At 32.0% G+C, this 24111-nt stretch overlaps 14 protein-coding genes across 14 annotated transcripts; 8 read left to right on the top strand and 6 right to left on the bottom strand.

The window, feature by feature from the left end:
- The first annotated feature begins 61 nt into the window (after window positions 1-61).
- On the top strand, window positions 62-1495 carry FEN1 (Flap endonuclease 1). Its single transcript, XM_061305086.1, has 7 exons — window positions 62-413; window positions 493-857; window positions 889-959; window positions 1013-1092; window positions 1124-1198; window positions 1242-1357; window positions 1399-1495. The coding sequence occupies exons 1-7, from the start codon at window positions 233-235 to the stop codon at window positions 1477-1479; spliced, it is 969 nt and encodes a 322-aa protein (XP_061161658.1). The 5' UTR covers window positions 62-232; the 3' UTR covers window positions 1480-1495.
- Window positions 1496-1503: 8 nt separating this feature from the next.
- Window positions 1504-2300, bottom strand: TpMuguga_01g02860 (Translation initiation factor IF-3 domain protein). Its single transcript, XM_761277.2, has 2 exons — window positions 2196-2300; window positions 1504-2137 (listed from the first exon to the last, which is right to left on the bottom strand). Exon 2 carries the CDS (start codon window positions 2075-2077, stop codon window positions 1520-1522), a length of 558 nt encoding a protein of 185 aa, XP_766370.2. The 5' UTR covers window positions 2078-2137; window positions 2196-2300; the 3' UTR covers window positions 1504-1519.
- Window positions 2301-2421: 121 nt separating this feature from the next.
- On the bottom strand, window positions 2422-4620 carry TpMuguga_01g02855 (mTERF family protein). Its single transcript, XM_061305287.1, has one exon. The coding sequence runs from the start codon at window positions 4531-4533 to the stop codon at window positions 2431-2433; it is 2103 nt and encodes a 700-aa protein (XP_061162017.1). The 5' UTR covers window positions 4534-4620; the 3' UTR covers window positions 2422-2430.
- Window positions 4621-4654: 34 nt separating this feature from the next.
- Window positions 4655-7182, top strand: TpMuguga_01g02695 (uncharacterized protein). Its single transcript, XM_061305259.1, has 10 exons — window positions 4655-5381; window positions 5412-5498; window positions 5547-5684; window positions 5717-5811; window positions 5874-5964; window positions 6018-6221; window positions 6255-6499; window positions 6540-6678; window positions 6809-7024; window positions 7056-7182. The coding sequence occupies exons 1-10, from the start codon at window positions 4668-4670 to the stop codon at window positions 7179-7181; spliced, it is 2055 nt and encodes a 684-aa protein (XP_061162016.1). The 5' UTR covers window positions 4655-4667; the 3' UTR covers window position 7182.
- Window positions 7183-7289: 107 nt separating this feature from the next.
- On the top strand, window positions 7290-8639 carry TpMuguga_01g02485 (uncharacterized protein). The gene has a single exon (XM_061305234.1). The coding sequence runs from the start codon at window positions 7325-7327 to the stop codon at window positions 8606-8608; it is 1284 nt and encodes a 427-aa protein (XP_061162015.1). The 5' UTR covers window positions 7290-7324; the 3' UTR covers window positions 8609-8639.
- An 84-nt stretch (window positions 8640-8723) lies between these two features.
- TpMuguga_01g00846 (Syntaxin 6 domain protein) lies at window positions 8724-9800 on the bottom strand. Its single transcript, XM_761274.2, has 6 exons — window positions 9645-9800; window positions 9525-9587; window positions 9264-9483; window positions 9168-9233; window positions 9032-9138; window positions 8724-8926 (listed from the first exon to the last, which is right to left on the bottom strand). Exons 1-6 carry the CDS (start codon window positions 9686-9688, stop codon window positions 8758-8760), a joined length of 669 nt encoding a protein of 222 aa, XP_766367.1. The 5' UTR covers window positions 9689-9800; the 3' UTR covers window positions 8724-8757.
- Window positions 9790-11543, bottom strand: RPT2A (26S proteasome regulatory subunit 4-like protein). The gene is made up of 6 exons (XM_061305085.1): window positions 11508-11543; window positions 11328-11441; window positions 11169-11245; window positions 10637-11090; window positions 10343-10538; window positions 9790-10262 (listed from the first exon to the last, which is right to left on the bottom strand). The coding sequence occupies exons 1-6, from the start codon at window positions 11539-11541 to the stop codon at window positions 9821-9823; spliced, it is 1317 nt and encodes a 438-aa protein (XP_061161657.1). The 5' UTR covers window positions 11542-11543; the 3' UTR covers window positions 9790-9820.
- Window positions 11544-11724: 181 nt separating this feature from the next.
- On the bottom strand, window positions 11725-12387 carry ube2m (NEDD8-conjugating enzyme Ubc12; the record flags this gene model as incomplete). The annotated part of the gene is made up of 3 exons (XM_061305242.1): window positions 11725-12024; window positions 12121-12305; window positions 12339-12387. The coding sequence occupies 3 exons, from the start codon at window positions 12385-12387 to the stop codon at window positions 11725-11727; spliced, it is 534 nt and encodes a 177-aa protein (XP_061162014.1).
- TpMuguga_01g02665 (Nucleoporin complex subunit 54 family protein) lies at window positions 12374-13654 on the bottom strand (the record flags this gene model as incomplete). Its single annotated transcript, XM_761271.2, has 6 exons — window positions 13474-13654; window positions 13103-13427; window positions 13008-13053; window positions 12862-12966; window positions 12761-12830; window positions 12374-12702 (listed from the first exon to the last, which is right to left on the bottom strand). Exons 1-6 carry the CDS (start codon window positions 13514-13516, stop codon window positions 12374-12376), a joined length of 918 nt encoding a protein of 305 aa, XP_766364.2. The 5' UTR covers window positions 13517-13654.
- Window positions 13655-14004: 350 nt separating this feature from the next.
- On the top strand, window positions 14005-16833 carry XRN4 (XRN 5'-3' exonuclease N-terminus family protein). The gene is made up of 16 exons (XM_061305084.1): window positions 14005-14329; window positions 14382-14427; window positions 14459-14540; window positions 14604-14698; window positions 14744-14899; window positions 14936-15081; window positions 15145-15259; window positions 15316-15499; window positions 15564-15646; window positions 15677-15800; window positions 15838-15992; window positions 16053-16220; window positions 16250-16302; window positions 16333-16488; window positions 16563-16742; window positions 16772-16833. Exons 1-16 carry the CDS (start codon window positions 14148-14150, stop codon window positions 16830-16832), a joined length of 1986 nt encoding a protein of 661 aa, XP_061161656.1. The 5' UTR covers window positions 14005-14147; the 3' UTR covers window position 16833.
- On the top strand, window positions 16825-17366 carry TpMuguga_01g00841 (tRNA intron endonuclease catalytic domain protein). Its single transcript, XM_761269.2, has 4 exons — window positions 16825-16869; window positions 16900-17042; window positions 17073-17188; window positions 17220-17366. Exons 2-4 carry the CDS (start codon window positions 16943-16945, stop codon window positions 17292-17294), a joined length of 291 nt encoding a protein of 96 aa, XP_766362.1. The 5' UTR covers window positions 16825-16869; window positions 16900-16942; the 3' UTR covers window positions 17295-17366.
- A 39-nt stretch (window positions 17367-17405) lies between these two features.
- TpMuguga_01g00840 (putative integral membrane protein) lies at window positions 17406-21090 on the top strand. The gene is made up of 15 exons (XM_061305083.1): window positions 17406-17639; window positions 17676-17767; window positions 17842-17975; window positions 18005-18158; window positions 18206-18313; window positions 18347-18393; window positions 18425-19241; window positions 19316-19472; window positions 19502-19558; window positions 19636-20408; window positions 20493-20593; window positions 20623-20707; window positions 20740-20823; window positions 20854-20903; window positions 20965-21090. Exons 1-15 carry the CDS (start codon window positions 17459-17461, stop codon window positions 21062-21064), a joined length of 2940 nt encoding a protein of 979 aa, XP_061161655.1. The 5' UTR covers window positions 17406-17458; the 3' UTR covers window positions 21065-21090.
- TpMuguga_01g00839 (uncharacterized protein) lies at window positions 21091-21678 on the top strand (the record flags this gene model as incomplete). Its single annotated transcript, XM_761267.2, has 2 exons — window positions 21091-21257; window positions 21296-21678. The coding sequence occupies exons 1-2, from the start codon at window positions 21122-21124 to the stop codon at window positions 21676-21678; spliced, it is 519 nt and encodes a 172-aa protein (XP_766360.1). The 5' UTR covers window positions 21091-21121.
- Window positions 21679-21759: 81 nt separating this feature from the next.
- On the top strand, window positions 21760-24034 carry ATR3 (Flavodoxin family protein; the record flags this gene model as incomplete). The annotated part of the gene is made up of 3 exons (XM_761266.2): window positions 21760-23461; window positions 23553-23752; window positions 23813-24034. The coding sequence occupies 3 exons, from the start codon at window positions 21760-21762 to the stop codon at window positions 23996-23998; spliced, it is 2088 nt and encodes a 695-aa protein (XP_766359.1). The 3' UTR covers window positions 23999-24034.
- Window positions 24035-24111: the final 77 nt, after the last annotated feature.

Below are 24111 nucleotides of genomic sequence, written 5' to 3'. Positions count from 1 at the left end.
AAAAGCAGTTTTAAGTGCATAAATCGGCATTTTAACTTTATAGTGTGTAAGCAGGAATTAGTTTTATTTTTTCTTATCATCAAAAATGTATATTATTTTCTTTTAAATTTATTGATTTTTGACTTTTTACGTTTTATATATATAACCTTCCTCTTTGATTCTTATACACTAGCATCAAACCATGCTAAATCATTATAATATGTGAATTGTAAATATGTCATAGTATTTATTAATGGGAATAAACGGATTGATCCCTTATTTGATTAAGAAAGTTCCTGAGGTGATTAAGCCTCTGGGCTCTCTCGACTCTTTGGGTGGCAAAAGAGTTTTTATTGACTGTTCTATGATTCTAAGGCGTTCTCTACATGCTTCTATCAGAACTGTACTAGAACGACTTAAATTCAGTCATTCAGGTTTCTTACTTCGCGTTCTATGTTTTTTATATGCACAGTTATATATTACATATTACACATTAAGATTGTGTGTATACAGGGAGTAGTGAACCATTTGTGAACTTAAAGTTGTTGAGAGATGATATAATGAAATATTCAGTAAATCCATTAGTAGTACTCAATAAGTCCTTGAAAGCGGTAGATGTTAAGGGTGGAATTGAGTCGACATTTGTAATAGGTCCTCTAGAGAACAATGAAACAAGTTCTAAAGTTAAGGACCCTTTGTACAGTAATATACTTGACGTAAAGGATAAGGAGTTACTGAGGCGGATAAGAGAGTATTTAAAGGGTAGCACAATTTATACATTTTATCCGAATCCATCACATACGGATATTAATGATATCGCAAATATGTTGATGAACAATTTTGCCAAGGTTCAGATAAGATCAATGGACATATGCAAAGTATTTTCAACTTTATTACAAATTATTTTAGAAATGTGTTGAATTTTGTAATAATAATGAGGACTATGTTTTATCCGATGATACTAATGCCATAGCTTATGGGTATCTTGCATTCCCATTTATATATTCTTTACCACTTAATAATGTGTGTATAGAGCTCCGAATGTAATAAGAGATTATTTGGGATCTAAGGAGCCTAATGTAATAAACCATGCGGAAATGTTAAAATCTCTAGGTTATTTAATTACCAATTTTATTGTGTTTAGGGATGACCAGGGACCAGTTTATTGATTTTTGTATTCTATTAGGCTATAAAGCAAATGTCAGAATTCCAGAGATAGGTTTTTTTATTCAAATAGATAACAGTTTTCAACTGTGTATTAGGACCTGAAAGGGCATTTAATATAATTAAAAGGTATAAAAGCCTTGAAAATTTTCTGGAATCTAGTTTATACCAACAACTTTTCAAAACAAAAAAAGCTACAGAACTTCTCCAAAAGGTTTTTTAAAAATACTTATCTAAAATTAATGAATATCTTAGCATGGAATGGAACTAGGAGAATTTACAAACAAATTTTTTAATCCTGAATTCAGACAAGAACTCATGAATAATTTAAATTAATTTTTTAAGAAAATTACACTGATTACAACTTAATAAATTATTATTTAGGGTAAAATTTTATAATAATTTGTCTAGAATTAAGGTTAAGTTTGTTTTTTACAGTGAAAGGCTTCGCTATGTCATTTAGCCTTGAATATATGTGATCGATCCTCTGAATTAGTGTACCCTCATCCTCCTTATATAACTTGGAATCCTTTTCATCTATTATTGCATCATTAACTTTATTGTTGTTTTGTTTATTTCCAGTAAATTTCTTACTTTTATTGGTAGTTTGAAGTATAATATCAACCTTGTGACCAGAAGTAATGAACTTACGAATTGAAGATAATTTTCTGTTCAGGTCAGGAATAGCACAATTTTCAGATATTTGAACGGTTTTGCTCTTTAAAGATGGGTCAAAGGAGTAAACGCCCTTATCTTCTTCCACTTTACTCTCAGCACTAACAGAGGGTGTTGTGGGATTCGAAAGTGATTGGATAAAATCTGAATAGTTCTGTATGATACAAATTGGTGGGACTGAATTTGGCTTGAAAAGAATTAAATTTGAATTAAATTTCTTGGCAAGTAACTTGGCTTCATGGATGGAGTAATCACCCATAAATTTCTTATCCTTCAAAACTCTGACTTTTTCAGCCAATATCTCATCATCCTTTAAAAACTAAAAAAACGTGTTAAATTATGTATAAAATGGTTAAATGTGTAAGATAGTCGGTTACCTTCTTTGTCGTGGAATACTGATTTATATTCTTTAGATATGTAAAATAATTTAACTGGTAAAATTTTGATATATCTAAGTTTAAAATTCTTTTTATTCCTGTAAATAACATTTTATTTAATAAATTACGATACACAATACACTACAACAAACAATGGAACAAACCGTGTGATACACATACATTATTGGATATTATACACACACATAAACTATCGCATAGTGTATAATATATGGTATTATTGTACATTAACTGGTAAGGGAATTTTAAACGCGAATTCTCTGCCTTCTACAAGATTCCTATACGTTAAATTATATATTTTACAAAATTCCTCGTCACTGGTTCTTATCAGCTCCTTTAAATTCAAATCTCGATTCAATTCCATATAAAATGACAAGAATTTCTCGTGATTTTCCGGTAAAGGGTTTGGTATCTTAGGGTGTGTAATTGGTTGGCCATATGAATGGTAGAAACCAGTTTGGAATAAGAATCTATAAACGCTTAAGAACTCTCCATTGTAAAGTTTATTCATTACGCTTAAATGTCGTGGTATTATACGATCATAAAGTGAGAAACTGAGATATTTAGGATATTCTAGCAAATCTGAGACTGATTTACCCATTATCCTAAATAGGTATAATATTTTCGGCTTTATACAACGATCAATATTATATGTTAAGAGGTTTGGAAGCTTTAGAATTAATTCTTTTACTGATTCGTAAGTAAAGCTTTCATCAATGTCGTAAATTTTTAAAAATCTTTGTTTGTAATTCCCAAATGAAAGTATCGTAATGTTGTGTTTACATATTCTAAGTATTTCTTCATACGTCAGTCCAACATGAGTGTGTAATTGCTTAATTCGGTATATTAAAGTAGACGTATCAGTTAATCCCAATTTTGGAGCATGTTTTAATATACGCTTAATATCAGCCGCTGACAATTCACTGACGCCCTTTATTAAATAGTCTTTTAGATGTTTGTTAAAATTGATTGTGGTTGGGAAATCGAATTTATTAACGCTGTTCTTAGTTGTATATACTTGATTTTCAGTAAATATATCAGAAAATGATCTGTCCATGGTTTTATCATGATCGTATGGTACTTCCTGATACTCCCTAACTAATCCCATTGACTCAGTTAAGAACTTAGTTAGTGAGGAATTTGGGTTAAAGACTGGAAACACCTCTCTAATTGGCTTGGCCTTAGGTTTTCTCGGTAATAAAAACTTCTTATTAAATGGGTCACTTTTTAATCTTCCAATGATTGAATATGCCATCGGTTTATATCTCATCAAGACTCTTGGGATTTTCCCTTTGTATATGTTACCTTTACCCATACTTATATATGCTGTACTATGATCTGGTAATATTATAGGCTCCGACTGTGGAACATCCTCAGGGATTTTATCTTCTGGTAACTTTAAGTTGGGGTTAAATTTCCCCAAAGTTATTAAAAACTGGATAACATTAATGAAATTATTTGTTTTGGCTAAATATAACATTGAATGCTTTAATAGTCTTAAGAGTTCGTAGTTTTTGAGGTCTAATATTCCAGGCATTCTGAGCTTCTCCACCAAGCGAACCAGCCTCTCAGTTGGATAGTTCATTAATATCAATAAATTGCTAACTTCGCCACTATTATCATACCCAATTATCTTCCTTTGCACCTTTAACGAGTGTTTGTTCTTTATTTTGTCTTTCTTAGATAGGGGTAAAAACTTCCCGTCAGGTCCCTTTTGAGGCATAACCTTGGGTAATTGAGTATATGTCCTTTCCAAAATCCGATTACAGTTAGTTTTGTCGTGTTCAAATTTAATCCACCGTACCGCTTTAAGGGTTTGTTCTGACGGCTTGGCAAAGAATTTATGCCAAAAACGGCGTCCATGAGCTATACGTTTCAAGCTCCAGTCGTCCTTGTTTGATGGGGGTTTTGACAAGTCATTGTCTTCAACAATTTCCTCCAATGGGTCATCCTCTGAGGGAGGAGCCAGAGGCAACACATCAGTTAGGACATTATTAGCTATTGGTACATCACCAAGTTCCGGCTGTTCTTTAGATGAAGAATCCGGTAGTTCCTGTGAATCACTGGGTTTTCCCGATTTATTAGTGAGTTTTTTGAAATATTCGTTTATATGATGTTGATGATTGTATTCGTCAGAATCAATAGTAATAGAAGGGTTTCCAAAAAATATGTTACACGTCACACCGGATCTATTATCACTAAAATTATTTAAAATATTCGGAGAATTAATGTAAAGAAGCTTTTTAGTGTGAATAATCGAATTGATAAAGCCAATGTGGAAGGTTAGTATATACAATAAAGAATTATAATATATTAACATGTTCCAACATATTTAACAAATCAATTAAAATTCAAAATTTGATGATAAATTTAAAAACAAGATACTTATATAAAATGTGTAAATACGATAACCGCACAATAAATTAAATTAATTCGCATTATTTATCTAATTTTATGGAGATTCCACCATTTATAAGAATCACTCCAAATATATTAACTAAATTTAGGTATAACAATAATATATACTTCAAACCCCTTAATAATAATGATAAGTTGGATTCTTTAATAATTAATAACACAAAAACTACTTCAAATGAAAGCATAAAACCTATTGATTATAATTTAAACGATCTAGTTGATACTATTTCGGGTTATTTAAATAAATCAAACGTTAGTTCGTATGGATTACTAGAGTACAACTTGGATAGATTGGAGAAACGGAATTATGATACCAAGAAAATTGGAAACAAATTGATGAGGATTCTAAATTATAGAATTTTAAGCCTTTTTGACAAGTTAAACACGAACCAATTATCTAAATTAATTTTCTCATTAACACATTCGAATGAGAAGTTCTCCGATTTAACATTAAAACTTTTGGAGTTATTCCTTGAGAAATCTAAATTTAATGCAGTTCCATCAGATGATAATGATGTGTACGATCATTTCTTAGTTTTATCATCATTTCTGATATTTAAAAATAAGTGTAATAATGAAATCATTGAAAATAAATTAATTGATAATATAAATTTAATAAATTTTAACCCTTTAAATTTTAATAATGGTGTTTTGTTACAATTTTTAAATACCCTCACCTTTTTAAATAACCATGAAAAATTAGATGAAAATGTTATAGAACAAATTTTCTATAAATTAAACGTTGAAAAGGTATGAAAATGATATTTTTATTCTTTTTAGATGGCATTTAATGAAATGTGTACATTAATACATACCTATTCACTATTGCAGTCTAATGTTACCTATAAAGCTCAACACATTATGGAGGTATGCTATATATACTTTTCATTTAACACACGTGTACTTTATTTGTAGAATGTGCTGGAGAGAATAAATACAGTTGTAATGGAAGTGTATAAAAATCATGAAGAATTGAGTGTAGAATGTTTACCTAAATTATTTCACTATTTTTATATAGCAAATGATTTGGATAATCATTTGATGAGTTTATTGGTAAGCGGATGATTAACAATGTTAATTGTTAGGTTGAAATTATATTGAAGAGAAATATTACATTTCAGTTTTCGAATGACTTTTATCGTGTTACTTTCCCAATCACTCTGTCCAACCTGATTACACAGTATTTCATTAGTCCACTTATAACACACAAAACACTATATATACTTTTTTACTGTTTTTTAGAGATTATGTTGGAAAGTGGATACTGGAACAATTAATCAACAATTATGATAATTATGTTAAACAACTGTCCAACTTTTTATTTATCCTAATGGTAATTAATAATAAGTTATATATTGGAATTGTTTACCCCTAATTATTGTTTAGAGAGTTGCTAGTAGTGTCAAAATTGAGCATAATAAAGTGACAAATGGTGTAAAAGGTGCAATGGTAGAGAGTTTGTATGAAGAAGCTTTGATGTATTTAAACGAAAAGGGTGATTATTTACCAACAAACCGTTCAAAGCTTTTATACCTCTTTGATAAGATCGTGGAATTCATTCAATCTGCGGATTCAGATCAATTTATACAAGTATGAAAGCGCTATAAATAACTGTATTTTCAGATATTGCATGTGTTATCACATAAACTAGTTAAGATAAATACGGGAATGAAGTTGAAGTTGTTGAAGGAGTGTAGGGAAAGAGTGAATTCAGTCTCAGTCGGGGGAATATCACACATTTTAGACTTTATAACTTGGGTTTACAGTAATAAGAACCCAGACTGTATCACTCTGCTGGAAACATATTTACAGAGGATACTGTCAGATATATCCACGTATAACACAGGGGATCACACCTTTTTAACAACGTAACTACACTAAGTTATACTAGAATAAACATTTTTATAGGAGTGAACTGTATACTGACTCTTATTTGACCAGTGTAAAGATTCTGAGTAATGTACTGTATATGTTTGATTGGGCAAGCTTATATTCAAGTGACCTCTCAAATGAAGTTTCAACACTAATCAACAATAACACACATATGGTAATTCATTTAGCATAGTACTAGTCGTTTTAATTATATGAAAGTAGTTAAAATTGTTGAAACTAAATTTCATACTATATAAAAAAAGTTAATTTTTCCAAAATTATACAAGTTACACATTAATGTATAGTTGATTGAGGCAGATATAAGTGATATTTGCCACATCATACATTATATTTCAAGAAGCAATGAACAGCCGAATGATATTTTTTACATTCTTTTGTTTGATAAAATGAAGAACGCCACTGATGTTGATCCTACAGACCTGATATTGTTGCTGGAATCGTTCATAGCAAACTCATTACATTTAAGATATAAAGAACTATTAGAAGAGATTGAGAAAAGAGTATGTTATCATAACTTAATAGATAATTTAGGTGATGAGAATAAGAGGAGAAGAAAAGGTGATTAAGCTGTTGATTGATTACTTAAATAAAGTTACAAGTAACAAATACACATTCAAAGAACAAGAGAATAATTTCACATTACAATTGGAGTCCTAGTTTAATTTTTAAATTTTTTTATAAAATTTTATTTTTTGCTAATAATTTACACTATATTAATATAAATCACAATATATCATTTTTATAAAAAATTTTTGTTGTATTTTAATTTTTTGTAAGTTAATGGTTTTCTTAAATTTGGGATGGATTTAATATACTCGTTGGATGTGACTGGAGAGACGTTCTCAGAGCCTTTGGAAGTGGATTCCGAACCTCAGGAGGATGAACCCTCAATTAACGTAAAGGAGTTTTCAGACTCCAAATTAAACGTCCTAGATGAGGAAACCAAGACTATTCGGATAGATTTGGCAACCCATATAAGGGATTTATCATCCGTTAATCAGTCTAGTTGCCCGGAACTTTATGAAAAATATCGCAAAATTACAATGGATATAAGGAAGTTTATTTATAATTCAATTATCAGCGAGGATTTCTGCGTTAACTTCTCTATATCCCGTGGAGAATCATCTGATAAAGTAGAAGTTGATGGAAAGAGCAGAGTTAACTCAGATAACGGTAATCTAGTAGAAAATATGGGTGATATCACACCAGAACCACTTAGTTCAGAGCTGAAAACAGCAATGTCAATTGATGGACTAAACGAAGTTATGTCAATAGAAATGAGGAAGTCATTCTCACCTTCAAACTCAGTTCAGTCAATCTCATCATCCTCATCACTCTCATCACTTAAAAATGAGAATCTTGATGATATAGATGAGATATCGCCAAGTACTAACATGGATTGTATTTTACTGGAGTTGTCACCAACTAAGCTTAATAGAACAGTTACTGAAATGGCCCATGTCCAGATGAGGAGGTTCTTTTCTTCATACCCAAAATCGTTTAAAATCGCCACAGGAAACGTTGGAGCAGACGTTTACGCAATGGGTAAACGTTACTACATCTCATCTGATTCCCAAAGTTCCGATTATAATATTGACAGCGCTAAGCCGTGTCACAGTCTTTTTCTAGCCCATTTGTACCGAAGACAGCGCAGTATATGTTATTACTGTGGTTTTACCAGATGTGCCAGAAGTGCATCCAGTAAGAACATGTGTGAGTTCCAAAAGTGTGTAAAATGTGTTGGTTATCACAAATGGAGTCGAAACTCCTGCAAAGCCAATGGAAAACTCCTTGAACACTACTTATCTCAGAACGACTGGCAGGGTCGCAGGAGTAACTACTGGGGCTCTGTGCCCAAACACATCAGACAGATGTTGCGTTGTTTCTACTGCAATAATGAAGGTGACGCTAATTTCAAGTGTCAGGGTCTCTCATGTCCCGAAGGGAATGCTACACTAAGGATCAGATGTCTGGAGCTGATGGGTGCAAACGAGTTGAATAACGAGCGAAGGAAGACTCCACAGAACTTTCCACATCTAAAACGGAGCAACTTTGTCTTCGACAAGGATTTTAAAGTTAAATGATTTAAATGTTGAATATCATATAGTGTGATTATGTTTCTATCTATTCGTTATAATTATAGGTGATTTATGGAATATATCAACTTTATAATATTTTTATATAATTCACCCTATTACTATACTATACTTAATATTAAAACATGATTAAAGTGTTAAAAGACTATCAGCACAACAACTAGAATTGTTGCTATAACTGATAGCGTAAGTATGAGTCTGATAATTGAAGGATTATCAGTGTCTAAAAATAGCGATAATTTTCTCGTTAGGGTATCTATGTGCAATTGAGACTCGGTCATCTGCTGCTCAACATCTCTCAGCAATCTAAACAAAATAATTTTAATACTAATTAATAATAATTTATTATAAATCATACCAAATTATAAAATTTTAATCTAGTAAATAACTACTAGGAGAATATTTTCATACATATTTTGTGATTTAACTTCTTGATTAAATTGTATTGCCTGAGTGTGGAGTGTTTGAGCGGAACCATGTAACTCATTTAAGTGGTAATTTTGCTGATTTAACACATCCTAAGAATATTAAAGGATTTTTAAAGTACTTGTTGGTGTTGTAATTGTACATTAGAATAATCTGAGGCGTAGTTTGTTTGGACATATTTCTTTTCCTAAAAATAATTAATATAGTCAAATGTTACATTTGTTTGTTGAACTATTCCATTTAATTTGGATTTAAATTCATTAATAGTTTGTTGTCGAGAGTCGATGAGGGTTTGGGAGATTTTATACTTGTTTGGATTCTGCTGAATTGCCAGAATTACCTTTTGTAACTCGCCAATATCATTCTCGATCGAGTTACAAACGGACGCCAATTCATCACCACCCCTTAGAGCTTCATTATTATCATTTTTCAATGCCCTAATACATAATTATACATATATACTATTAGATTTGGATACCCAGAACTATCATAAAGTTGACTTTGCAATAAAATCGCCTTCCTTATACTCTTCCTTACTTTACTGTAAAATTTATTAAGTAATAATTAAGATTTATTAAAATATAGTGTAAGAATTTACTTTTCAGCTTCATCATACGGATCCTTATCTAATCCTTCAATCATCACTATATTACTAATATTATTCTGGTAAAATTAAGGAAATTCTATACACATTTTACTATGTTTGTTTAATTTTAAAAATATTTTAATAAAACAAATAAAAATACAATTTAAAAAATTATTTCTGAAGAAATGCTAGCAGTAGAGAACATCGGGTACATTGCCCTTTTTCTGGTATAAAACCTTTTCCTTCGCTTTCATTAAATCAGCTTGTGTAATTTGCATTCTACGTTCCCTGAGAGCCAGTAAACCTGCTTCAGTGCACATTGCTTTGATATCTGCTCCACTTAGGTCGTCCTTGTTGACCACAAACTCGTCCAGATCCACATCCTTGCTCATGGTCATCTTTGAAGTATGGATCTCGAATATCTTCCGCTTAGTCTTGCTGTCTGGGTTCGGAAGTTGGATCTTCCGATCAATTCTACCTGGCCTGATAAGAGCTGGGTCAAGTGATTCGATTTTATTTGTGGCCATAATAACCTTAACATCAGATTGAGAGTCAAATCCGTCCAATTGGTTTAACAACTCCAACATTGTACGCTGTATTTCCTTCTCTCCTCCACTTGTCGCATCATACCTATACCAATTTTATTACCACATATATAATAAGCGTGAAGATAATGAATTGGGTTGTGTGTAGAAATGTGTATACTCTACCTTTTAGTTCCTATAGCATCAATTTCATCAATAAAAATAATTGATGGCGCGTTATCTTCAGCAACTTTGAACATCTCCCTTACAAGTTTAGGCCCTTCTCCCAAATACTTCTGGATAAGCTCAGAACCAACTACACGAAGAAAAGTAGCTGAAGTCTCATTCGCCACCGCCTTAGCCAACAAGGTCTTGCCAGTCCCTGAACCATACATTAAAGGTATACATATAATGTGATGAAGTATTTAAATAAAAAGATATTGCGAATATGATAGTGTAACCTAATTATATTTATGGTACCTGGTGGTCCGTATAGAATTACGCCTTTGGGAGGTTTAATACCGATATCGTCATATAACTCAGGCCTTGTTAAGGGTAACTCAACAGCCTCTTTAATTTCCTGAATTTGTTCCTCAAGGCCTCCAATATCGTCATAAGATTCAAGGGGTGCCTTTTCCACCTTCATTACAGACACCAGCGGGTCGACATCGTCCAAAAGTATTCCAACTATACTATTAGTTTTGTTATGCAAAAGAACTGAACAGCCTGGCTCCAGAAGCTCCTTATCCACAAACGAGAGTATATTTACATAATATTCAGGGCCAATTGATGAGGTTACGATAGCGTGATTCTCGTCTATGATCTCCTCCAACGTTCCAACGCTCATTGGAGATCCTCTAATGTCATCAAGCTTTATCAAGTCATCTTGATTCTTTGTTTTCAGGGGTTTATGTAACGATTTATTCGTTATATACTATGAAATAGTTGGTTTTAAGTAAAATTGTGTAACTAAGGGTGTGAAGTTATATTTATAGAAAATAACCGAAAATACCTCCTCTTCTAGTAATAAATAATCTTTAATTCTTTCAAGTTTTAATAATCTCAATCGGCATTTTGAATTTGGTGTCACTAAAGGGATTATTATGTTCATAGTAAAATAATGTAATTATTACGAAAATAGTTAATTGAATAATAAAGAGTAATTATGCACCTGTTGGTATTCTTACTGGAGCTAATTGTCTTAACATTTTCCTTTTACGTTTACCAAAGGTAACCGGTTGGTCAGAACGGGTTTGTTTACTATCATTCTTATCCTTTTTATCATCTACAAACTTAATATACACCACAAAATAGGATGAAACTAATTTAAATAATTAAATAAATGTCGTACCTTGCGAATTATTGGTTCCTTGAGTGTTTCCCATTTTTAAATATTTAAAATTGTTTATTTTAATAGCTTGCTCCCCCACGCTGCCTTCTACATACTTTAACCCTTATTATTTTACACATAATTACACATATTTACTAAAATAGGTTACTAATTTACAAATATTATAAATTTTTTATTTCTGAAAGTATTTTTATTACTTTTGTATTTTTATTAAATTTTACAGAATCCACTCATCCCCTTCACTCCATACCATTAGGATAGTAAATAATTTTAAATAAGGTGTATTGTAAGTTAGTGATAGATTAATTGATCTCAGATGCATTGGGTCATGCTTTAACAAATTGGCAGCAAACTTATCCAGTGGGTTTTCAGACTGTGGTTCAATTAAGAGGTTAACGAGTCCAACAATGGCTGTGTTAATTGTGTAAACAGGTCGCCAGTCCTCCCTCAAGATGTTTAAACAAACTGCTCCTTGGCATTTCTCAGCATTTGTTCCCAATATATTTGGATGTATTATCTGCTCAATTATTAAATTATGTTTGAATTGATTATTGAAATTAAATTCGTTGAATAGAAAGTTATCAGAAATAATATAACTATGTAATTGTGTTACTTTGGATTTGCAGTATATTTTAGGTCTATTGTGTGGATATTGGTTGGGGATATGACATGAGAAAGTGATTTTGATATCCTTGTAAATACCTTCCGTTGGAGTGATCAATATCTCCAAGTGCATTACATCGTTAATATCAGGGAATCTTATCTCAACACCTTCGTACATTGTCAACTCTGATAACTCTATACAAATTGGTAAATCTATTGGGGTAGTACCTTTTTGAACCCTTAGCATAGCTGGTGATTTAACGCTATAATTGTCCATTCGGATTACTCAGTTGTGTCAAAAGGTATGTAGCACCTCTTGTAAGTTGGTGGATAAGTTTACTATTCGTCGAAATTGCATCATGAAAGTTCTTCTCCTGTTCTTCACTCAATAATCTACCACTTCTGCCATTATTAACATTATTGTATGATTTTTGAGCTTCCGCTTTAATATTTTCAAGCGTATCTTTACAGTATTTAATACGTAATGCCCAAGAGTCTACGGATAACTCTGAGGCTGTCTGCGATAAACAGGCCTTGTGTGCCTTATCAGCCACATGGTCCTTCAAATAAACTCCTTTATACATTGCGAACTCTATTATATTTATTAGGTGGAGATAACTAGTGAGATAAGATTATAGTAATAAAATTACCATCAATAAGAGAGGCGACTTGAACTTGCTTGTAAAAAATAACTTGCCCCTGGTTACGTAAATTCAACAACTAATAAACATGAAAAATAATCTAATCATACCATTCTTCTTAGGTGTAATGAATTCTCAAGTAAAGTTTTACAATTTTCTTGCAAGTTATCGAATGTTTTCTTTAATATTTCTAACTGGTTCAACGATTGTTGTACCTAACGAAATGTTAAAAACTTGGTATTATTTAGTTATATACCCTCTTCTCTAAGTCATCAACTCCAAATATGTGTATAATTGCAACTCTGAACAATTATTAGGATTATGAGACGAATATTGTGGGTTAAAAAATACTTTGTTGGATCTGGGTTATTATTTTTAACAGTTTGAAATCGGTCATAACACGCTTCAACTTCTCTGGCTAATATCTCCAATCGCCTTAAGTTCGAGTTATACAGCGCGACGTTAGACTTATTATCACCGTAAAGCCGGTGATAGGCCAGCTGTCTGTGAGAGTTCAGTAACAAATTATCCAAATCATCTTCAAGCATTTTGTTTATTTCTGGTGCTCTTTCTGGCTCATAAGAGTATGTAAAAGACACTAAATCAAAACTGCGCTTCTCCAGAAACCTAACGGTCTCGTCCTTCACATGAGCAACCTTATCAAGAGTTATCTCGCCTAAGATGATATTAATAAAAGTAATTTTGGGATAATAATAAATTACCATGAAGGTTTGGAGTTAATGAATTGTTTAGTTGTTCTAGCATTATATTATAAAACTAAACAAAAATTTGAATAAAATGATTAAAATTTCAGGTGAATAAATTAAAAATAAATTAAATAAAATGGTCGAAACCCATTTTTATATATAAAAAATAAAAATAACAACAGAACGTAAAGAAGAATTATATAGTGAATAAATGTCACCACATCAATATTATAAAATAACTATTAAAACATTAAATAATCAAATTTATTATTGTATTTTAATTTAAAAATTATTATTGTATAATGATTATAATACACATTTGAAAAATATCCACTAGAACGGTTTGGATGGAAGAAATATACGAATTCAAGAAATTTTTATTTAAAATTTCTAAAAATTTTATTTACTTACAATAAAAATAATTCTATTTCTTCATTAAAACTATTTAACAAGACGTTATTTATTTTCATAATATTTGATGTTGGAATCTTATAAGTTCTTCAATTATATATTTTTGTTAAATATATTGTTTTGTTAAACAATATTAGTGTATTTAATGTTTTAATTTTCAAACAAAAGATATTAATTTGTAGATAATAATGTTAATTAAACTAATAATTTATTTTTATACAGACGAGTTGATTCTTAATTGTTTATAATTATGAAGATGAAATGTGAAGGATTATTAGATGGAGCATTTTCTGAATGCTTTTTCGTTTTTGTTAATTATTAGCACTTTTCATATTTCTTTATTCCCGGATGGAATCTTATGTGTCAATTTTGCCAATAAAAAATTTTCACATAATTTCATTAACCTACCTATTATACCGTATAAACATCCTCCTATATCATATAATCCCATAAATAACCGGTATGTTACTAATCCTTCGCTTACAAATATATAACATTAATTAATTGATTAGCGGATATGAGGGAAAGGAAACTGGGTGTACGGTTGATAAGTTTAAAGTAAGTTATCAAAGTAATGTCAGTATTTTAGTTGGAAGGAGTTCCAAGATTATATGGATGGATGATGGAGAACTTCTCAAGGGTTAGAACACCCTTAGAAGACTCTGAAATTAGTACTTTATTACTCTATATTCCATAATATGCCACCGTATATACCAATTTATATTAATTTTCAGGCAGAGGAGTTGACTACTTTTACGTCGATATGAATGCTGTGATACATTCTGCAACTCACGGGAATCTTTTCCCAGTTCTAATGATGGAAGATCAGGTATCTATACACATTAATTAAATATAGTACTGACGTATTGTATAGCAAAGAATGAGAAGGATAGTGACTGCAATGTTGAATACTTTTAAGCTTGTGAATCCCAAGAAGATGATGTACATCGGTGTTGATGGCGTTTGTCCTTCGGCAAAAATAAATCAGCAGCGCACAAGAAGATTTCGGCTCTACAAATCCAGCTCTTCCGTATCTAATAGTTCCTGTATAATATAATGAATGTAGGATAACGAATACTACAAAGGAGAGAATGGAGAAATGAAATATAAAGTTAATAAATTAAAAGTTGGAGCATACGATAATGTTACATTTAACCCAAGTTACATATCACCTGGGACACAGTTCATGTCAATGATGGATTCGGAAATTAGGTAATCACGTATGCATCGCATTTCCCTACATCATATTATACACTACATATCGTTGTATTGTAGGAACTGGATAGCGCTTCAAAATTATGAAGGGACCTGGAATGACTGCTATATAGTTTATAGCGGTACAGATGTGCCCGGTGAAGGTGAACATAAAATTTATGATACTATTCGTAAAGTTAGTTTTTCACACATATATACCATTTATATTGATTGTATATTAAAAATGAGTAGATGGTGGAGTTGGATGACAATGTGAAAAAGTCGACACATTTGGTATATGGATTAGACGCTGATTTAGTAATGTTGTCGCTGATTACAAAATTGCCAAAAATGTATATTCTAAGAGAAGAACATAATTTTACACCGCACATTTTATCAAAAGAGAAACCAAACCCCTACTTTTCCAAAGAAACAGGTATCTTATAGTTTTAGATAGTGTTCATTGGTAATATTTGGCTTAATTCTATAATAATGTGTAGGGCTGTTGCATATACATGGGAAGGACTACATAGACCTAAAAACTAATAATTATGAAGTGTTGTCAATGAATGTGCTAAGAAGGGTTTAGTTAAAAGTGAATAAACTGTTTTAGACCATGTATTCAAGGTGTATGAGAGTTTCTGGAACTGTAAAGAATGATTTGAACCGCTTTTTGTTTCACCCCAACTCGAAAAATAGACTGTCAGACGATTTCTCTTTACTCTCATTCATGGCGGGTATTAACATCTTCTTTTATTGTTAAATAATCTTTAGGAAATGACTTTTTACCACATTTACCAACTGTGGAGCTGTGTAACAGTAGCTTTAACGACCTTATAAATATGTACTATAAAATGTTGCCCAAGTTAAGAGGCTTTTTGACACAAACATACAAAATTAATACGTCAAGATTACAATTACTAATGAAAGTATTGTTGTTTAGGGATATTAGATATATAGAGACTGTCTATGGTTAATATTTTATTTAGGAACTGTGTAAAAACGAATTTGAGTATTTTAAGATGAAAGCGATGTCTGAGAAGATAAGTGATTACAGTGACCCTAAGAAATACGCGAAATACTATTATGAAAATAAGTGCGACATTGATTTCAATAATAAAAAGGCGATTAGGAAAATGTGTGAACAATACATCGAAGTAAAGTCTTACAAATTTATGTGTTTTAGGGGTTATTTTGGACGTTATCGTACTATCACTTGGGGTGCCCAAGTTGGAATTGGTACTTTTTAGGATAGAATAATGAGTATAGGTGTTATAAATACCACTACGCGCCGTTGGTATCAGACTTGGCAAAGGTTTCAGGAACTACAATTAAGTTCTATAAAGGGGAACCAATAACGCCACTGGAACACTTACTAGCAATCACACCCCCAAATAATTCACAACTCCTACCACCAATATATAGGTATAAAACACAATAATTATATGATAGTATATACCATTAATAACTAGTGTAATGGTGTTAACTGGGTTCTACAGGAGTCTGAGTGGTCCTGAAGGTAGTTTATGTCAATATTTTCCAGAAGATTTTGAAATTTGCGAAGATGGGAAGGATAACGAGTGGGAACACGTAGTCAAATTGCCGTTCCTAGATACCAAACATCTCTGTGAAGTTGCACGAAGCGTGAACGACGAGCTTAAATATAATAACTTATACAAGTAACGGATTAGGTGTTTATTATCTTTAGGAATAAACCAGGATGTGTTAATGTGTACCATAGAAGGAATGATAATAATAAAAAAAATTAATTTTTTCAAAAATTTACATTCAAATTAACTAATTTAAGTTATTCTAAAGCCTGTTTAAAAATTGTAGTGACAACGTGGAAGGTTGCGTAGGAAATTAAAATAATAATATTATGTGCCAAGATAATAGCTTGTTATACAATGACTTGGTAAAAAAAGGACTAATCGTGAAGGATGGAATGAATTATGGAGCAACATTCAGTATATACGAAGGTAAGTAATATGTACATAAGACTTGTTTAGAGGACCCTGAACACTTCCACGGACATGGCTTAGTGTTCATTAAGCATTCTGATGAGGAACTTAAGATTAGTTCGATAGTTAGGTGGAATAGAATCTCCACATTTGCAAATAAAAAGGTAATTTGAATTATTATATAAATTGGTGTAGACGATTATAGCATTCATCGATTGTTCGAAACAGACTATAAAATATGCTTATTTGGAACGTTATAAGCTTAAATGATCCTAATTTGGCATTGGTCGCCATGGAATCACACACCCCCTTATATTTGAAAATTTTAATAATAATTTCCTGTATAAATAACTTTTAAGTGTATACAAATATTTATAAATAATTGATCTTGAATTATGAATTTATTAAAAACTGTGTAACGTAGTTTTATTCCAATGGATTACAAGAATTTGACCGGATGGAATATAAGATTTTCAAACCAGTCTGAAAAGGGAGAATCGTATTTTTCTGAAGAACAAATTCGAAGTGAAAGGTCGGAACTCTCACTTCTTAAGGTCCCCTCAGGACTTCACTGCGGTCCCGCCGGAAGAAGAACACTGATTAAATGGCTTGAAGGTAAGAACAATATTTGACTAAATTAATGTGTTTTAGACAACTATAAGCTCAGCAGAGGCATTAATAATGCCAATCCAGGAGTTATGGCATGTCGACTTTGGCAGGAGTCACAAGGATTGCCCGATGAAGTATAAAATTTACAGATTCATCAATATAAATAGTTATAGTAGATTTTTATGTGAGTTTGCTACATGATGTTTAGGTTTCAAAGGCTATTGTGGGATTATTGAAGTTACAAGGAATACCCACGAACATTACCTATAAGGTATTGTTCGAAAATTACCTGTCAAAGCAACTCTCATCACTGATGAAAAGACATTCAGATTCTCAAGAAAAGTATGTAAATATGATAAAATCATGTTTAGACTGTCTATGCTGGCCGAGAAAATGATTTCTATGTTCCAAGTTACTCAAATCCAGCCTCTGATTGTGGATGTGCTCGACTTGTTAGTGGAAATCCCACAATCAGCAATGTCAAAAATACTAGAGGATAGATACTCATCGCACCATTTTTACAAAGTATAATTAAATATTTACTTAATTGTTCAATTTATTAATAATTGTAGATCAGCACATTGAATATAAAGCGTAAAATATGGGCGGCATCACCGGAAAAGTTAAATGAGACAATAACACCATTGATTTTTAAGGCGCTTTTCCTTTTAAGACTAGGAGTATTTTATCTAATTAATTATAATTATTTTCAGATATTTGATGACCAAATGGGTAATTTGTCCACAAATGAAAATCTAAAGTATGTTTTAAAATTTAAAATAATTTGTTAGTGAGTATAACATGTTGATTTCGCAAATGTTGCAGTTGATTGGAGACCCTCAGGCAGAGTGTAGCAGAATTGTTTACTGCCAAACTGTTACAATACTAAAACTTTTATTCATTAAAAGTTCCCTACAATATAAAACTAACACAACTAAACATACAAATGCTGTTAATACAAATACTGGTAAAGGTAAATCAGGAGTGAATAAGAATTCAGAGGAGAGAATGGTGAAGGTGAGTAAGACTGCAGAATGTAGTTTAAGTTTTCGAACTGAAAGGTTTTCTGAAATGAAAAACAAAAATTTGGAACTTCATTACACAAAAGTACTACCAGAGGATTTGTGTAACTTATATACAACTTATGCAAATAAAACTATTGGACTGTCTTACTCATACATTACGCATACAACTGATAACACGATAAATTATGAGCCAGAAACGATTGATGATGGAAACAGATCATTGAATGATACTTTTCACTCAACGTACACAGTTAAATCTGATTATAGATCAAAGCAAATGAATGATACAACAGATTCTGTGAAAATTGAGAATATATTGGAGAACGTGATAAACTTGGATATTGATAATGATTTGTTGTACCCAGGACGAGGAGAACACTATTTTAGCCTAATAAGATATTCATTGGCAATGAAATGCCAGGAGATGTACAAAATCACAAACTCTGGAATGAAGCTTATTGAACCTAATTTCAACTTATTACAACTGATTAATAAAGTACACAACTCAGTGGATAATAATCTTCCAACAGATGAACTTATATCAATGATTAATAAAAACAACACATACAATATTACAGTAAAGGTATTTTAATAGTGGATTTTACATAGATAAAATTGTATATATTTATTTTCCTTAATTTTGTATTAATAATTTAGGATGATATGGAATTGTTTAATATATCATTTATCCTGTGTAATCCAATACTGTACAATAAAGTTGTATCATACTTTGTATACTATTTGTTCAACATGGACATGATGCTGCTGACTTCTAAGGTGGAAATTGGATATTGGACTGCATTAATCTCACTAGGTATTAATTTAAGGGATATTAGTTTTTAGGACTTTCGTGTACTTATATCGGAATTGTAAAGTTCATACTAGAATCGCAATTAAACAGTAAATTTCAGTTATTTAGATATAAACACCTAAATAATTATTTAAAATATAAAAACCCTGTTATCTTTTGTTAATAGATGTGATGAAAATAAATGATGATGACTTGGATTTGAAGAAAATTGTATCATATCTGAAACCGTATACAAATGTCTGTAAACCGGTTTCACTTAAAAAGCTCCTAAAGTATATATATCCCATAGAGAAGGATAGTAAGTTATTTGAACTCAAGGTCCCGCCGTTTTTCTCTAACTTTTTAACAACAAATTTGACTACACAAAGCTCGTCGGACAACGCTAATAACTGTGATAACTCAATTTCTGATGATTCAGGTGATAAAAACCCGTTTAGAAGATTGGGTGAATTTAGAATTGAATCAAATGACAAAGAAGGCGGTTCAGCGTATAAGATTGTTGAGGATGATCCTGACACTTTTTTCCACAGCTTGTTGATTTTATACCTGCCGAAGCTGGACTCTAAAAGTGTAAATGAGTTTAAAGGCTCTTCTAGAAGCTTTCTGAACCTGTTTAGAAATGATTCAGCAGATAATAATTCTAAGGAAACGCCTAGTTCTACATCTGTAAGATTCAATTATGAAGAGAATAAGAATATAATACTCAGAATACTAGAGCCGTTTGATCATCAGAAGTTTGATTCGTACACTCACATTGGGAACCTGCTATCACTAACAAACAGGCACTATTCAAGTGTGAACAAGTCCTCACAAACAACAATAGGACAAATTAACCTAGCACTTCTGCACATATTCTTAGAGAAGTTATCAACTTTGCCGTATACAACATTTAATACACTCTCGTCTACATCAAATATTACAAAATTACTTTTCAAAATGGTAATATTAAGTGTATTTTATTATTGAGTTATAATTAATGTAGTATTAAGTTAATCATTTCTACAATAGTTAAAATTAATATAGGTTTCAATTGAGTTGATAAAGACGAGTTTGAAGAACGTTGATGGATTGAACCAGAATTCAGAAGGGTTAATGAGATTTATATCGTCAGATCGGTTTAGAAGGTAGGTAGGTGTGTAAAATTGGGGTTTAGGGATGCTGTGGTTAACTTTAAAACACCAACGGATTACTTATACTTAAAGTTACTGGCCACAATAATGTTCTCAGATACAGTAAAGGTGATTTTTACTAATTTTATGATGGAATTTAGCCCAAAGACTTGGTTTTTAAGTTTGCAGAGAATGTTTCAAACTATAGTATTTGCACTTCATTCATACTTCTGTACTATTATAAGGTAATTTATTGTGATTTAATGAATTTTTAGAAATATGGAAAGGATAAATCTACGGAACAAACACTGGAACTGCTTTCAAAGTAACTTTTACACATTGCAAATTACACATTATATGATTGGGCAATACACATTTTTATATAGGAACTGTCATAAAATACTGTATGATAAGGAGAATAAGAATAACCCTTCATATCCATATAGGAAGTGGAGTCATTTATTTCAGGAGTTAAACAAGGTTTAGAGAACTCTAAACCCCATGGGACCAAATTTAATATATATTTTTGTAAATATATGATAAATGTCTGTGTTCAACTCGGATTTATTTCAGGGGAAATTCTGGTCTTTCTTTAAAAGGAGTGAGAATCCTGAAAATGAACTCAAAAATCTCACAAAATACGAGAAAATCCTAGATTCGGAAAAACAAGCACTAGAAGGTAACTAATTTTAAGTTTTTTAAATTTAATTTTTTCAGGAAACATAAGACAGTCGTTAAATAAATCGGCTTTAAAGGCTTTTGAGTTCTCAGAGTCGTATGCTGAGTGCTACGACCAGTGTGCCTCAAACGCACTAAGAACAACACTCAAAAACGCCTCCCTGGATTCTTTGCTGCCAGACGAAGTTAAATCAGGCACATCTAAAGATCTTTTGACAGTTCAAGATAACCCTGCAGAAAAATCATTAAAGGAGCTGGCAGGTCAAGTGATTGACCAGAACTTGTTCGAGCCACCAAGGCCAAATCCAGAGTTCTTCGTTAAACAAAAGTTGGATAAAACGCTGAGAGAAACTGTTCGCAATTCTGAGCTGAAATGTGAAACACACTGCGCAAAAAAGTTTTACAACACATTTTTTGAATAATTTTTTAAAAGTTTTTATGACTTCAATAAAAGTAAAAATTTAAATAAAAATAAATTCCTTGTAAAATATTGTGATAATAAAATGAATAGCTGTTGTATAGTATATGGATCGGAAACAGGAAATACTGAAGTGGCCTCCTTTTGTACTTATTTATATTTCCGAAGGAATGGACTTCCTGTTGAGATTCACCTAGCTGACTTTGTCACCCTCAAATCCCTATCATCATTTGAACATGTTATTTTCTTTGTTCCAACCTGTGCATTCGGTGAATTCCCACATAACTTCGAGTCTTTTATTAACTCTCTAATCAATATCGAAACGGAACTTGATAGTTCTAAGGGTAGGGTTAAGGAAAGTAAAAGTTACTTGGAGAAATTGAAATATACAATATTCGGCCTTGGGGATAGTAGATACCCTTTGTATAATTTTGCGGCTAGGAGACTTCAATCTTTGTTGAAATCACTTGGTGCTAATGAGTTCTTTCCATTGGCGTTTGGAGACGAACAACATCCTCTGGGATATTCCGGCGAACTCATACCATGGAGAAATGATCTTCTAAACTACTTTACTAATAACACTGTTACCAATAGTTGTTCAGACAAGTATACTTTGCCCTTCACTATTACTTTTTCGGAATTTGGTTCACAGCCTACCCCTTTATCGCATACCAATTCTGGATCTGACTCTTCAACTAATGCCACACCCAAGGGTCATAATAGTGCAGATACCTTACCTGAAAAGCCTAAGATTGTGTTGAAGAAAGATAAGTCAGAGTATAAAACTGGTAGAGTAGTTTGTAATAAGATTATCACGAGTGAATCCCATTTCTCCAATGTAAGAACTCTGGTGATAGAGACCGAATCCCCAGCGTACAGGACAGGTGATGTGTTTTGCTGTCTTCCAACCGATAACACTGTCGCAAGTATGCTTAAAAACATGAACCTAGACCCCAATATGATTGTTAAGATAGGTTGTAACCCAGACTTTAATTCCTCCAATTTCACAATTCAAACAGTTTTATCAGTCCACAATGAGCCCCAGCTGAGTGTGGTTAACAAGTACTTTAAAAATCCAATTAAGACAGTGTCTAAGGGTCACGATGTTGAAAGAGTATCAATATCGTCTAGGAAGATGGAATTTGACGAGTTCATGACACTGGAAGAGCTATTTTCCAAGTATCTGTGTCTAAGGAATATTTGCACTCCTTTCCAAATGCACATTATGTCAATGTACGCTAATAATAACCTTCACAAGGATAAACTGCAAGAGATGGTAGGCGATACAATACAGGGCTGTTTAGAGTACTACAGGTACTGTTGGCTCGAAAAAAGGTCTTTTTATGACGTTCTGTATGACTTCCCAAGTGTTAAATTACCCCTACAAGTAGTGATTAACATTTGTAATCCATACTACTCAAGGCTTTATTCTATTGCATCCAGTGAGGTTGGCTTTGTCAACAAGTTCCTTTACACACTTCCTAGGTATCCAAGTTCTCTGGATTTCACCATATTCAAACAGTTTTTAGACCATAAGTACAGTCTCAGTAACAGGATAGAGTTGTGTGTGGGATCAGTAAAGTATGTAACACCTTATAAAAGACGTGTTGAGGGCTTAAATTCAGCTTACTTTTCAAGCCTGACTATTGGTGATGAGGTTGATTTTTTAATATATAAGCCCTCGTTTTCACAACTAATTTCTAATGTTGAGGTCCCTGTATTATTTATCGCAACGGGCACTGGAATCACTGTTATTAAGCCATTCATACAATTTAGAGCATTTAAATGTATTTTGCAACTTCTTTCTAACTTTATAGTTATACTCCCATATAGTTATCCCACATACCTATCATACCCAAATAGTTAATAATGGATTAGTGAAGGAAATCTGGAAGAATTATGGATATATACCCAATGTGAAGGATTTGGCGTTTATTGGATTTAGGAGGCCGAACCAGGATCACTTGTACACTGATTATCACATGTACAGGAGCTGGTGCAGGTTCATCTTCGTGTACTCTAGAGCCTCGAAAACCAAGTTCTACGTCCAACATTCAATTATACTAAATTCAGCAACAGTATGAATTACTCAATTTAGTTATTAATTTTACAAAATTTAACATTTAATGTTTGTTTAGGTTTACCCGGTGTTGAGAGATGGGTTGGTGGTGATTGGAGGGAAGTCTCATCCAATGCCGTCTCAGGTAATTGAGTCTCTTCAGCTTGTTTTGGAGAAGGAGGCAGGGTTCGGAACTGAAGCTGCTAAGAGATTCATTGACGATAGCATTAAGCAAAATAAAATTATCATTGACTCTTGGGGGTAATATAATAATCTCGCTTAATATACTATATACAATGTACTAGATTGTATTAACACTAGTGTTCAAGGATATACAGTATACAAACATGTATCATACAAATTATATATACACAACAT

The sequence above is a fragment of the Theileria parva genome, chromosome 1 (genome assembly GCF_000165365.1).
Source record: "Theileria parva strain Muguga chromosome 1, complete sequence, whole genome shotgun sequence".
Taxonomy (NCBI): Eukaryota; Apicomplexa; class Aconoidasida; order Piroplasmida; family Theileriidae; genus Theileria; species Theileria parva.
The sequence above is the reverse complement of the archived record's forward strand: the minus strand, read 5'-3'. Positions and strand labels throughout refer to the sequence as shown.

Excerpts from the sequence above, each read along its gene's own strand:
- TpMuguga_01g02860 (XM_761277.2), bottom strand. The coding sequence starts at position 2,077 with ATGGGTGATTACTCCATCCATGAAGCCAAGTTACTTGCCAAGAAATTT.
- TpMuguga_01g02855 (XM_061305287.1), bottom strand. The coding sequence starts at position 4,533 with ATGTTAATATATTATAATTCTTTATTGTATATACTAACCTTCCACATT.
- TpMuguga_01g00841 (XM_761269.2), top strand. The coding sequence starts at position 16,943 with ATGTGCCAAGATAATAGCTTGTTATACAATGACTTGGTAAAAAAAGGA. Across the intron at positions 17,043-17,072 it reads AACATTCAGTATATACGAAG|AGGACCCTGAACACTTCCAC; the intron begins GTAAGTAATATG and ends AGACTTGTTTAG. Across the intron at positions 17,189-17,219 it reads CCACATTTGCAAATAAAAAG|ACGATTATAGCATTCATCGA; the intron begins GTAATTTGAATT and ends AAATTGGTGTAG.
- TpMuguga_01g00846 (XM_761274.2), bottom strand. The coding sequence starts at position 9,688 with ATGATTGAAGGATTAGATAAGGATCCGTATGATGAAGCTGAAAA. Across the intron at positions 9,139-9,167 it reads TACAATTACAACACCAACAA|GATGTGTTAAATCAGCAAAA; the intron begins GTACTTTAAAAA and ends TAATATTCTTAG. Across the intron at positions 8,927-9,031 it reads GAAGTTAAATCACAAAATAT|ATTGCTGAGAGATGTTGAGC; the intron begins GTATGAAAATAT and ends TATTTTGTTTAG.
- TpMuguga_01g02485 (XM_061305234.1), top strand. The coding sequence starts at position 7,325 with ATGGATTTAATATACTCGTTGGATGTGACTGGAGAGACGTTCTCAGAG.
- XRN4 (XM_061305084.1), top strand. The coding sequence starts at position 14,148 with ATGGAGCATTTTCTGAATGCTTTTTCGTTTTTGTTAATTATTAGCACT. Across the intron at positions 15,500-15,563 it reads CTACTTTTCCAAAGAAACAG|GGCTGTTGCATATACATGGG; the intron begins GTATCTTATAGT and ends AATAATGTGTAG. Across the intron at positions 16,303-16,332 it reads GGGTGCCCAAGTTGGAATTG|GTGTTATAAATACCACTACG; the intron begins GTACTTTTTAGG and ends TAATGAGTATAG.
- FEN1 (XM_061305086.1), top strand. The coding sequence starts at position 233 with ATGGGAATAAACGGATTGATCCCTTATTTGATTAAGAAAGTTCCTGAG. Across the intron at positions 414-492 it reads ACTTAAATTCAGTCATTCAG|GGAGTAGTGAACCATTTGTG; the intron begins GTTTCTTACTTC and ends GTGTGTATACAG. Across the intron at positions 1,358-1,398 it reads CTACAGAACTTCTCCAAAAG|CATGGAATGGAACTAGGAGA; the intron begins GTTTTTTAAAAA and ends TGAATATCTTAG.
- RPT2A (XM_061305085.1), bottom strand. The coding sequence starts at position 11,541 with ATGGGAAACACTCAAGGAACCAATAATTCGCAAG. Across the intron at positions 11,091-11,168 it reads ATTTATTACTAGAAGAGGAG|TATATAACGAATAAATCGTT; the intron begins GTATTTTCGGTT and ends ACTATTTCATAG. Across the intron at positions 10,263-10,342 it reads GATGCTATAGGAACTAAAAG|GTATGATGCGACAAGTGGAG; the intron begins GTAGAGTATACA and ends AAATTGGTATAG.
- TpMuguga_01g00840 (XM_061305083.1), top strand. The coding sequence starts at position 17,459 with ATGGATTACAAGAATTTGACCGGATGGAATATAAGATTTTCAAACCAG. Across the intron at positions 18,159-18,205 it reads CATCGCACCATTTTTACAAA|ATCAGCACATTGAATATAAA; the intron begins GTATAATTAAAT and ends TAATAATTGTAG. Across the intron at positions 19,559-19,635 it reads ACTAGAATCGCAATTAAACA|ATGTGATGAAAATAAATGAT; the intron begins GTAAATTTCAGT and ends TTTTGTTAATAG.
- TpMuguga_01g02695 (XM_061305259.1), top strand. The coding sequence starts at position 4,668 with ATGGAGATTCCACCATTTATAAGAATCACTCCAAATATATTAACTAAA. Across the intron at positions 5,382-5,411 it reads ATAAATTAAACGTTGAAAAG|ATGGCATTTAATGAAATGTG; the intron begins GTATGAAAATGA and ends TATTCTTTTTAG. Across the intron at positions 5,499-5,546 it reads AAGCTCAACACATTATGGAG|AATGTGCTGGAGAGAATAAA; the intron begins GTATGCTATATA and ends CTTTATTTGTAG.